Source organism: Microtus ochrogaster, chromosome X, assembly GCF_000317375.1.
Source record: "Microtus ochrogaster isolate Prairie Vole_2 chromosome X, MicOch1.0, whole genome shotgun sequence".
Taxonomy (NCBI): domain Eukaryota; kingdom Metazoa; phylum Chordata; class Mammalia; order Rodentia; family Cricetidae; genus Microtus; species Microtus ochrogaster.
The window spans coordinates 25216727-25229752 of record NC_022026.1 but is presented as its reverse complement, the minus strand read 5'-3'; the positions used below and the strand labels follow the sequence as shown (position 1 = coordinate 25229752).

Here is a 13026-nt window from a genome sequence, read left to right as displayed (position 1 = left end):
TCTCCTTCCCTTCCATAACCCACTAAATAAATATTCAACCTCACTCTGTATGGTATGCCTATCTGTCTGTCTCTTGCCTGCTGCATGGCTCCCTGCCCGTGATGAGCCACCTTTGGAGACCTGCAGTGTTGTCTCATGGCATGCCTATTCACTGTCTCTCCTCATGTCTCACTGCCCCACGTGGCCTACTGCAGCCACTTGGAGAACTGTGCCATCCCTGCCTGGGACTGGCTGCTCTCGGGCAGCCACGGTATCTGCAGCATTTTACTTTCACCATTACATTGGTGCCATGACTCAGACTGAACACATCTACCCTGTTGTTGTTGTGTCTGCCATCCTTTGCTGATAGTAGAACCCAGGTTCTTGGCCTTCCAACATGGACTGAAGACTAGAAACTCTCAATGCAATATATATCTAGCCTCACTGATTGAACAGCTACTAGGTTTCCAGCCTCTCTGATGTGAAAAGAGCCATTGTTGAACTAGATGTCCCATATAGCAGAAGTTAATCTAATACATTCCCTTTAAATATATACTTACCCAATTGGTTCTGCTCCTTTACAGAACCCTTACTAATACAGTGACCTACCATCATCATCCTCTCATTTTCTACTTCATTGAGCAATTCAGCAAATTCCTTGAATGATTCCGCTAACAAGAGAGAATAAAAAATAAAGTAAATTAGTAATGGTGCATATTGATGAGCAGGCAAAGATTTATGCAACCTGAAGTAGAGACCAGTGCCTTAATCTCACAGAGCCACTAGAGAATGACATGAAACCTAAGGTAAACAGAAGGAGAGGTTAAGTACCCACTGACTATTATTTCTTTTCTTTTTCTTTCCTTTTATGCTAATCCCCAACTAGAGAGATATTTCACAACTAACATTGTATTTAATCCACTTTATCACACTTGAAAATGTCTGGGGCTTCTCTAATTGTATGGACAAACAAGACTGTTAGGATTATAGCTCAAGGTGATGCTAGGCTACACAGTGAGATCAGGTCAACCTGAGCTGAGCTACAGGATCTCAATCTGTCACCAAAAAAAACCCAAGATATGAAAGTTCCTTAATCTTAGCCCTAAATCTATCTCCTTGCATTTTGTCAATTATTTTTACTGATTACCTGAGGACAGATTTTACAGGACCACAGATAAGCAAGGAACTAACTTCTAAATTAGAAAAAAAATCAGATAGAGCATTAGATACTAAGAATTTTAGTTCAGTAAACAATACAGAGAAAGAGAAGAAACACAAAGTCTAGAGAGAAGAAGGCCTGAATTGGAAGCCTTTTTCCCATCATTTTCTTCCTGAGTAGCTTTGTGTAAATGACTTGACCCCTCTGAGCTTCAGCTGCCTTACTTATCAACAGGCATGATCATATCTACTTTAGTGTTTCATTCTTTATAGGAAAGAAATTATGTTGTGAATGTGGAGTATGCATACAAAGTAGATAACACTAACATCTCTCCCCTTCTGCAGTCAACTCTCCCACTTACTGGCAGTGCTAGCCATTCAATTCTCTGTCCTGGATTTCAATTTCTCTATACACACAAGAGAAATAAATTTTCCTTGTGTCTTCAAATTCCCCAACTCCCCACGACAAGCATTCAGTACATTCTCAGAACATATGGAAGCCTGGGCAAACAAATGTGTCCAGATATTTATTTTTTTGTTTAGTTAGTTACCTAGTCAGTTTCTCACTATATAGCTCGGGCTGGCCTCACTAAAGCTCTTGAGTGATAGACAAGATTTCTACTATATCCAGCCCCTAAATTAGTGCTTTTTAAGCAAAAAAGATAGATTCCTTCCAAAATATATTGACCATTTCAGAATGCATTATTTACTTTTCACAAAGTTGTGGATTTCAAAACTTGCTGTTATTGGTAGCTAATCTACTGTGATCACATTTATTGAAGCCTATTTTCTGATTTATTATACAGTCACTTGAAGAATATACCATATATGCTTGAAAAGAATATCCTCAGCACTTCTGGGGTGGAGGACAAAAGAGGACACCAGGTTCCCTGGAACTGGACTTAGAAACAGTTGTAACCCCCCATACGGACACTCGTTATGAAACCTAGCCATCAATTGGGAAAATGCTCCCATACGATCCTACTTTAAGGCATTTTCTTTATAGGTGACTGATGTCACCCAGATCACCATGGGTGGTTCCACTCCTGGGCTGGTAGTCCTGGGTTCTATACGAAAGCAGGCTGAGAAAGCCATGGGGAGCAAGCCAGTAAGCAGCACTCCTCTATGGCTTCTATATTAGCTCCTCCCTCCAGGTAGCTGCCCTGTTGGGATTCTCATCCTGATTTCCTTCAATGATGAAAAGCAATATAAAAGTATAAGCCAAATAAACCCTTTCCTCCTCTTCTTGCTTTTTGGTCATGGTGTTTCAATGCAGCAATAGAAACCCTAAGAAAAGTTGGTATCAGGGACTTGAGTATTGCTGTGATTTACCTGACCATATTTTTGCTTGGAGGAATATGAAATAATTTGGGATACTAAGCAAGGCTTAATGGCCATGCTAATAGGAGCATAGAAGACAGTGAAGTGATTAAAGAGTGGGGATCCAGAAGAGCTTTCAGAGGAGAAGAATATTAGCATGTGACCTAGACATCATTCTTGTGATAGTTTGGCAAAAAAATTAGCTGCTGTCTTCCCTTGTGCAGAAAAATTGCCTGAGGATAAATTGAAGAGTTATGGATTAAGAGCTTTGACAGAAAGAATTTTCAGATAGCCTAGTTTTAACTGTGTTGATTGGTTATTAACGGCCATGCTTATGAAAATCTGTAATTAAAAGGAGGAAGCTAAACAATGAAAAATACATTTCAAATACAGTTTGAGAAAAAAATGGGGCACCAGGAATTATAAACAAATTAAATCAAAACCTAATGCTAAATGGAACAAAGGCAGTGATGACCTCAGAGGAAGACCCCACCCAGTTAAGCTTCCAACTTGTGGAAGGGAATTTAAGAAAATCTTAGGGCCCGGTGTGGTAGTAGTCCCAGCACCTGGAAGATGGAATCTGACAGGTCTCTGAGTTCAAGGCCAGCCTAGGTCTACAGAGCAAGTTCCAGGACAGCCAAGATTAGGCAATGAATGACACCACTGACAACATAAAGCTGATGGAAATGTATTTGAATGAGGGGCCCATGTTCTAGCCCTAGAAAGCAGCAGAACTTGGCAGCATTGGCCAAGTGGTTCTAGTTTTAGAGTCAAGAATACAAAGGAACCATGGAATCTTCCTCCATAGCTAAAAAAAAATTGTTGAAATCAGGCATGTGTCAGGGGTATCCCTGCATGAAGACCAGAGAAGTCATTTCATGAAGGTATAAAGGTGAAGCCTGGACTGCCTTGGAGATCTCAAGATGTTTAAGAAGCCAGAGCCCTGGGATACCTGCTGAAAAGAGCTGCCAATAGGGAATGTAATCAGCCCAAGAGAAAGTGTATTGCTCTGTTAACAAAGGTGAAAGGAGTTGGAAATTTGAAGAGCATTTATTGTCACACATGAACATACAGAGTTTGGTGCTTAACCAGCTGGTTTTCAGTCTTTCTTTGGTCCAGTATTTCCTCACCATGCTCTCTTTCCTAAGTTTTGGAATGGTCATGTATGTCTTGTGCCATTATATGTTAGAAGTATGAGATTCGCTTTTTGATTTTTATTTTTTGTGTTTTTTTATTGATTTTTACTGAGCTCTACATTTTTCTCTGCTCCCATCCATGCCTCTCCCCTTCCCCCTTCAACCCTCACCCAAGGTCACCATGCTCCCAAATTACTCAGGAGATCTTGTCTTTTTCTACTTCCCATGTAGATTAGATCCATGTATGTCTCTCTGAGTGTCCTCATTATTATCTAAGTTCTCTGGGATTGTTGTTTGTAGGCTGGTTTTCTTTGTTTTCTGTTTAAAAAAACCTATGATTGAGTATATGTGATAATTGTCTTTCTGTGTCTGGGTTACTTCACTTAAAATAATGTTTTCTAGCTCCATCCATTTTCCTGCAAAATTCAAGATGTCATTTTTTTCTGCTGTGTAGTACTCCATTGTGTAAATGTACCACATTTTCCTTATCCATTCTTCAGTCGAGAGGCATTTAGGTAGTTTCCAGTTCTGGCTATGACAAACAATGCTGCTATGAACATAGTTGAGCACATGTCATTGTGGCACGATTGAGCATCCTTTGGATATATACCCAAAAGTGGTATTGCTGGGTCTTGAGAAAGGTTGTTTCCTAAATTTCTGAGAAATAGCCACAATGACACCCAAAGGGGCTGTACTAGCTTGCATTCCCGCCAGCAATACAGAAGTGTTCCCTTTTCCCTACAACCTCTCCAGTATAAGTTGGCATCAATGTTTTTGATCTTGGCCATTCTTATAGGTCTAACATGGAATCTCAAAGTTGTTTTGATTTGCATTTCTCTGATGACTAAGGATGTTGAACATTTTCTTAAGTGTCTTTCAGCCATTTTGATTTTACAGGGGATTACAATTAGGAGATTGCAAGAGTCTCACAAGAGACTTTGAACTTTGGAATCTTAAATAGTACTGATACTGTTATAGACTATGGAGATCTTTGAAGTTGGATTTAATCCATTTTGTACTATGCTATGGGCTCAAGTCTTTGGGGCCAGGGAGTGGAATATGGTGGATCTGAATGGAAATGACCCCCCTAAAGGGAGCAGCATTATTAGAAAGTGTGGCCTTTTTGGAGTAGGTGTGGCCTTGGAGGAAGTGTCAACTGAGGGTGGGCTTTAAGGTTTCAGAATCTCAAGCTAGGGACAGTGGCTTACTCTCTCTTCCTGCTGCCTGCCAATCCAGACAGATGTAGAACTCTGGACTCCTTTTCCAGCACAATGTCTGCCTACACACTGCCATGCTTCCTTTCATGACAATAATGGACTAAACCTCTGTTGGACCCAATTAAATGCATTCCTTGTTAAGAGTTGCCATGGTTGTGGTGTCTCTTCACAGCAACAGAAGTCTAAGATAGTCTTTGTTGAAGTGTTATGTATGTATTTGAGGGTGTGCTTCCAATACTTAGCTAGGCAATTTACAATTCTATTCCAGCCTCCACTTGCTGCTTGCCCAAAGACTCAAGTCATCTAAAAGTTGGGGAACAGGACTTTCTAAGTTCTTTTTTAGATAAACACAAACAGTGAGCATGTCCAAAGCTCTATATATGTGCATGGCCCAGAGCTTTTCAGAGCTCTCAAAGGTGCTTATTCTTCTTTTACCTTTTATGAGTACTGTCCAGCAATTTGCTTGCTGTTTTAGTCTTTCTACTGCCTGCAGTAACTGGAGTTCTAAACAACTACCATTGAGTATTTTCTTTTTATGTGCATTAAAAATTGGTAAAATATATTTTGACCATGTTTCTTCCCTCCCCCAATTCTTCCCTGACCCTCCCAACCTCCCTACCCACCCAATTTTATTTTTAAAATACTCTGAAAAAAAAACTTTGAAACAATCAAACTCTGAGTCATTTCAAATAAGACAAGCTGTAGAAGTCATAATTCCCAGAACTGAGGAAATTGAAAAATTATTCTTCTTTCTCAAATGGCTTCAAAAATAGTGGTTTTCACATGTTCTAGGATTATGCAATTAGTTTACAAAGTTACCACAGATCATTTTTTTAAATCAGTAGGAACACACACCAAGATAAAATGCCACAAAGTTCATTGCTGTTTCAAATATTAACCCATATTTTAAAGTAGCCATGCTCTATTTGTTGCAGTATTCATTTAGATAAAATTCTGGTGTGAATAAAAAGTTGATGATGCAAATGGTTCCCAGTGCATTCGCTGCTTTTAGAGAAGATCGTATTTTGAGGGTGACGTCTCCATCAGGTGCTACTGAGGCAATGCAATCAGAGTTTTAAAAGATCACTCTGAACCTAGGTTTTATACATTCTACGCAAGCACTCTACCCCAAGTGAGCTACATCCTCTGCCCAAGCCCTACTTCCCTTTTATGATTTGTTTGGTTTTGTGCTTTTGAAAAAAAAATCTCACTCTGAAGCCCAGGGTGTCCTAAAATTTGATGTAATTCTGTCACAATCTGCCAAGTACTTGGATTACAAGCATGTATTACCATATCCAGCTTGATCCCTCTTTTCTCTTGAAGAGGAAAGCTCTTATGTAACCTATGCAGGCCTTGAATTCACTATGTAGACAAGGATAGCCTTCAACTCTTGATTTCCTGCCTCCATATCCCAAGTTCAGTATTATACGCATGCATTTATCACACGAGGCTCTTGAACCTTACTTTCAATTAATAAGGTATTCAATAATTTCTGAATTAATTCAAAGTTAAGTTGCTGAGTCAAGAAGGCCCCATCTGGGATTGGTGACACAGGCTATTATCACTGGGGAGATAGGATTGCAACTTTGAGGTCAGTGTTAGCTATGTCGGCAAAAGCTCCCAGAAACAAACAGCCCCTTCAACTGAACCTTCTGAAAGCCTGATTTACTGAAGAGACCTTCGGTGAAGGTGCAGAGTTTAGATCAGTGGCAAGTTCAGAACCAAATTATCTTGGACTAGTATTAGCCCTCGTCCTGGTCATTTATTGTAGTCCTCTCTATCTGACCTAAAAGCTTTGTGAGCATTGGGTAAATCAATTGGTAAAGACAGAGCATTCATTTTGTAACAATCCACAAAGCCAGGGACACTCAAGTCTAAAAGAGACGTCCCATCATTTAGCCCACCTACGTAGTACTCCCACCAATGAAGATACCTTGATTTATAACTTTATGTTCTATTACTATAAAACCCTTCTGAAACTGCTTCCATACTGGGACACAGAAATTGGAGCAACCTAATTCTGTGTTCCCAGGCTGTGGTCACTCCTATCTGGATCCAGAATAAACTATTTCTTATCCACCTTGAGGTAAAAGTTATGAGTTGTATTTATTAGTCATCTATTTCTTCCTTCCTTCCTTCCTTCCTTCCTTCCTTCCTTCCATCCATCCTTTCTTTTTCACTTCCTTTCTTTCTAAATAATGAGGTGCTGTCTCAAATGAAAAATATTTATAAAAGAAGTTCATTGTTCTCTATCTGACCTATAAAATCTATAAATTTATTTGTTAAAAGTAGATTCCAAAATCTTACTGAGACATATGGCATGAGGCAAGAAATACCAGCCAAGTGAAGACAGCATCTGCATTCCAGATATTCATTATCCAAAAGTCTCATAGTTCTATTAATCATCTCTATTACTCCAACTAACTCGTTTCATTCTTTTTATTTTGGATGACAAGGTCTCGCTATGTATCTCAGACTAGTCTTGAACTCACTGTGTAATCAGACTTGTAAACCTACAATAAAAATCCTGCCTTAGCTTTCTCAAAACTGGGATCATAGGCGGCCATCGGCAGGCTGTGGTTTGTAGTCCTGAAGAAATTAGAACTTGAATGGCCAAGGACACAAAGCTGATGACATTGTCAGAAAGGGGTTGCATCTCAATGCTTATTCGACAGTTTTAAGAAAACAAGGTATCAGTAGAAACAGACAAAACTCCCACGCCTCTGGCTATTCATTTGGTCTCCAAATGGTGTTTTCTTCTCTCTTTGCACATTCTCATGTTCGCCTTTTATGGCTTACGTCTGTCCTTTTCGCTAACGTTGAAAATGCTTCAAGAACAAAAGCAGTGTTTATTTCTAACTAAATAGGCATGTCTTACTGATACACTTTTAGTGAAACAGCATGAGTAACTGCAGCACCTGATGAGAAGTAGCCAGGCAAATGCTTCACTGGAGTTAAAGGAAGAAAAAGAAGAGCTTTAGTAAGTGTAGTTCAAATTTAATTGTTCTTAATAATGAAAACCCAGAGTTAGATATAAGGGACTAAAAGCTGAGAGGTCAGTGAAGCAGTGCAGCCAGCTACTCGGGAGACCTTTTACCTCTACCGAATCCTCCGACTGAAGGGGCGATCCTGTCTACAAATCCTTAGACTACATCTCCAACCTGCCCTGTCTCCTTCCACCTTATCTTCCTCTCTGCCCAGTCATATCACTCCTGTCTTCACCTCCCTAGTGCTGGGAGTGAAGGCATCTAACACCCAAATACTGGGATTAAAGGTGTGAGCCACCACTGCCTGACTCTGTTTCTCTTTGAGACTGGATTAATCTAGTGTAGCCCAGGGTGGTCTTGAACTCACAGAGATCCCTCTGCCTCTGTCCTCCTGGTGCTGGGATTAAAGGTGTGTGCCACCATTGCCTGGCCTCTATGGTTAACTAGTGGCTTAGCTCTGCACTCTGATCTTCAGTCAAGCTTTCTTTATTAGGTCACAAACAAAATCTCACCACAAGTAAGGAGACCAGACCATCCTCTAGTGTGCTATTAGAAGAGTCACTAAAGAGAGCTTCCTGCCCCCTCTGCAGATAAAAGAAATGATGACTAGGAAAATTGGCTACACAAAGGAAGGAAAATGTCCTGTGGAGCCAACCCCAGCGCGATCATCAACAACCACCATAAACATGGCTAGGGAAATTGCCACATTCGTCAATAATTTCAAGCTGCTCCAAAATATTAAAATGAGACTCTGGGGGCTGGAGAGATGACTCAGTGGTTAAGAGCATTGTCTGTTCTTCCAAAGGTCCTGAGTTCAATTCCCAGCAACCACATGGTGGCTCACAACCATCTATAATGAGGTCTGGTGCCCTCTTCTGGCCTGCAGGCAAATGTGTAAGCTGAATATTGTATACATAATAAATAGATAATTTAAAAAATAAATAAATAAAATGAGACTGTGGCAAGAATTAACTCTCTCTGGAAAATGTCAAGGAAGAAAAATATAAAGGTAGGGAAGATACCATACTGTATGTGTTTCAGATCTAATATTCATTTTTACCGCCTTAACAATGAGAAAATAGAAGTTCAGTAAAATGAAGAAAAATGTCTAGGTTGAAATAAACACTGCCTTCCAAAAGCATCATAAATTTTGAATATTGATCAAGTGGCTTACAACTGCTTATACTCTTTTACCTACAAACATCATTGGGGAAGGAAGCCTAAAAATAACTCTGACCCCAAGGGGAAAAGCTTTTAGAGCCAAGGTAAGCACTCATCATTATGAATGAAGGTGAAAAATTAAAAATCATTAAAATGTAAACATGTCTAAGAAATGATTAAGTGTATCTACTTAAAGGACCACTTTCCTTGCTTCTTAAAGAGAACATTACACAACACTTTATGAACATAGTAAAATGTCTATGGTGTCATATTATGTGAAACAAGCGGAATGTAAAAAATTTTAAGAAAGACAGACTGACTAAAAACTTTCTCCTGGGGTTTTCAAAGGAAGAGAGAAACATGAAATTAGGTGGGTAGAGATGTGGGGAAGATCTGGGAGGTGCTGGAGAAGGTAAAAAATATCAAATATATTGTATGAAATTTTTTAAAATAATTTTGCTTGTATATGAAGTAAAATAAATTATATGTACAATATGACTGCAAACAAGTACAGAAAATTAAACTGAGATACGAAAGGAAGGGAGAACTCAATGGCGGTTCTCTATGAAAAGGACATATGTATAAATTTCTGAATCAAGATTAACTGATTTAAAATCCCACTTAATCAAGCCATGAAAAGAAAAGAAGCTAGACACAATAATCCCAGCACTGGAAAGGCAGAGAAAGGTGGATCTCTATGAGTTCTAGGTCAGCCTATTCCACATCATGAATTCTAGGACAGCCAAGGCTATGTAATGAGACCCTGTCTCAAAACATTAACAACAACAACAACAACAACAACAGAAACAGTAACAGCAACAAGCCAGTCACAGTGAGGCATGTCTGTAATCCCAGCATTTGGAAAGCTAAAATCTGGGGACTGTCAGATTGAGGCCAATCTTGAATGTATAATGACAACTTGTCAAAAAAAGGCAGAAGGAAAGAGGAAAAAGAAAAGGAAGAGGAGCTGTGGCTAACCTCCTCAGTCATTTTTCCAAGTGAAAGACAGGCTATAATTCCATTCAGGGTGCAGGAGATGTGGTTCCGCATTTAAGAATACTTCCTGCTCATTCAGAGAGCTGCAGTTCAGTTCTCAGCACTTCCCCATGTATGGTGGCTCAGCTAGTCACTGCCCATGACTTCAGTTCCAAGGCTTGGCCATCTTCTTTTGGCCTGTGGAAGCACCTCTCCACTCAAGTATCATTCTCCTCAACATATAATTTTTAAAATAAAATATATTGTTTAAAAAATAACAAGCAAACAGCTCCTGTTGGTGCTATAGCAAAAATTTAAGCCACAGTGAGGCAGTGGTGGCATGTGCCTTTAATTCCAGCACTCAGGAGGCAGAGGCTGGCAGGTCTCTGTGAGTTCGAGGCCAGCCTGGTCGACAAGAGCTAGTTCCAGGACAGGCTCTAAAGATACAGAGAAACCCTGTCTCGAAAAACCAAAGAAAAAGAAAAGAGAAAAGCCACAAATGGAGGTGGAGGCAAGAGGATCATCCTCATCCGCCACATAGTGAGTTTAAAAGCTAGCCTTGGCTACAAGACAACCTATTTCAAAACGAAAATAACAAAAGAAGAAAAGAAAACCGTGTAGAGTTCTAATAGTCTAGAGTGGCTAAACTGGTCAGTGCAGTTTTAATAAGATCTGTAGCATCTTATCCACCCCGCCCCTCGGCCCAGCCTCAAACTAGCTATGTCGCCAAGGATAACTTTAAACTCCTGATCCTTTTCTCTCTGTTTCACAGATGCTGGGATTAGAGGTATGTCTTTGTTCCCTGCCTTTTCTTTTTTCTTTCTTTCTTTACTGTTTTTTGATTATTTTCTTTCTTTGAATGTGGCACACTTTTCCATTTATTTGTACGCTTTGTGACTTTTTGTTGAAAATTGAGTTCAGACTCAGGGCTTATTTTTCTTTTGTTATTGGTAATTATTGCTTATTGTTGCAGGCAATCTTTAAGCCGAAGACTGTGATATAAACATAAAATCTTGGATCTTTTCTGAATAAAACTGGATTTTTTTCCTGGGCATATGAATTCGCTTTCACATTTTCTTTTTCTTGTTTATTTTAATGTTTTTATTGACCTATATATTTTCCTCCGTGCTCCTCCCTTCCTCTCTTCTCCCCTTCTACCCTCTCCAATAATCCCCGTTCTCCCAATTTCCTCTGGAGATTTTATCTTTTTTTACTTCCCAAGTAGATTAGATCTATGTATGTCCCTCTTAGGGTCCTCTTTGTTTTCTAGGTTCTCTGAGATTGTGAATTGTAGGCTGGTTTATCTTTGTTTTATGCCCAAAGGGCATTTATGACACTTATGAGTGAGTACACATTATATTTGTCTTTCTGGGTCTCAATATGTTTTCTAGATCCATCCATTTGCCCACAAGTTTAAAGATTTAATTTTTTTATGCTGTATAGTATTCCATTGTGTAAATGTACCACATTTTCCTTATCTATTCTTCAGTCAAGGGGCATTTAGGTTATTTCCAGTTTTGGCTATGACAAACAATGCTGCTATGAACATAGTTGAGCACACGTCCTTACGGCATAACTATAACTGAGCATTCTTTGGATATATACCCAAAAGTGGTATTGCTGGGTCTTGAGGAAGGTTGTTTCCTAATTTTCTGAGAAATCACCATATTGATATCTGAAGCAGCTGTACCAGTTTGCATTCCCACCAGCAATGCAGGAGTGTTCCCTTTACCCCATATCCTCTCTAGCATCAGCTGTCATCAGTGTTTTTTATATTGGCCATTCTTACAGGAGTAAGATGGAATCTCAGAGTCGTTTTGATTTGCATTTCTCTGATGGCTAAAGACTTTGAGCATACCCTTAAGTGTATTTCAGCCATTTTAGATTCTCAGATTAACCAAGACAATGGGGACGAGATAATCAAAGACAGGTGTGCAGAGTGTCTAAATAAATGTTAGCAATGTAAAAATCCTTGTCAATATTAAATCTCATTTATTTTTTTGTTATTTATTGAAGACTTGCATGTATATGACATATCCAATTCCATAAGTGCCTCTTTTTTCTGTTAGTATGATCTAACACTGTGCCCATTTTCCTTGAGAACAATGAACAGAGGAGAGAATTATACACTGTCACTGAATGTCACCATAAACATTAACTCGTGCTGTGTAATAAAAAGAGTATATGAACTTAGCATAGTGGCAAGCAACAATAAAAATGACTTCCTGGCACTGCCAGATTCCTGTACGTTTCTGTGGTCTCCCTGATTGTTTTTGCCTGTGACATCTTTGTTTCTTAACATGTGATTTATGATAGGTCTTTAACTTAGCTACCACTCGCTACCTCTCACTTGGGAACTTTATCAGCTCCCAGCTACCACCTGACTATTGCTGCAGCAGATATGTCCAACTGTTTTACACTGTAAACCTTGCCATCTACGAAATTCCCGCCTGAGAGACGCGATATCGAATTTAGAAAAATTATGCAAGTTCAAAACATTGTATTGGGCTTCATTCATAGCTGTTCTGGGGTACTTATGAGCCTCTGGACTAAGTTGGGTATATCTGCAGAGATTATGACTCCGTGAACTAACTTTTGTTAAGGGAGACAGGAGAGTGACTTGGAGAATTCATGGGCTTGCTGTGTCCACTACACATTTTGTGTTTGTCATTTTCTAAGCTGGGATTTGTGGTAGTGTGAAAGGAAGTGGCAATGCTTCAGCAGCTGAGGTTGATGCTTGTTTGGAGTCCTTGAGACAAAAATCTTGGGGACTTAATGGAAGTCTGTTGTTGGGAAGAAACAGTTGTTCCAGAAGCTGATGTAGCAGTGTTTGCCATGTCCTACTGGCCTTGAGTTGTACACTCTCTGCTTCACTGCAAGAATTTGTACAAGTCTAGTTAGGATGAAATAGTTAGACTGCTAGATTTTACATTGAATATGCAGAGGACCCAGAATTCCATAATGGACTTTTAATGATAGATTTGAAAGGCAACTTGGTACATTTGCTCATAGTAGATTGCATATATCTAGGTGTTGTGGTTTGACTGAAAATGGTCCCATAGGCTCGTGTATTTGAATGCTTGGTTCTCAGCT

The 13026-nt window shown here is 39.4% G+C and overlaps 1 protein-coding gene across 2 annotated transcripts in view; it reads right to left on the bottom strand.

Annotated features, from left to right (window-relative positions):
- The window catches only part of Ophn1 (oligophrenin 1), a 351260-nt gene that overhangs the window by 226765 nt on the left and 111469 nt on the right, over window positions 1-13026 (bottom strand). For both annotated transcript variants that reach the window (XM_005358630.3, XM_013350521.2), the window contains exon 4: window positions 589-650. In XM_005358630.3, coding sequence (XP_005358687.1) covers window positions 589-650 — 62 coding nt within the window. The remainder of the gene's footprint in view (window positions 1-588; window positions 651-13026) is intronic.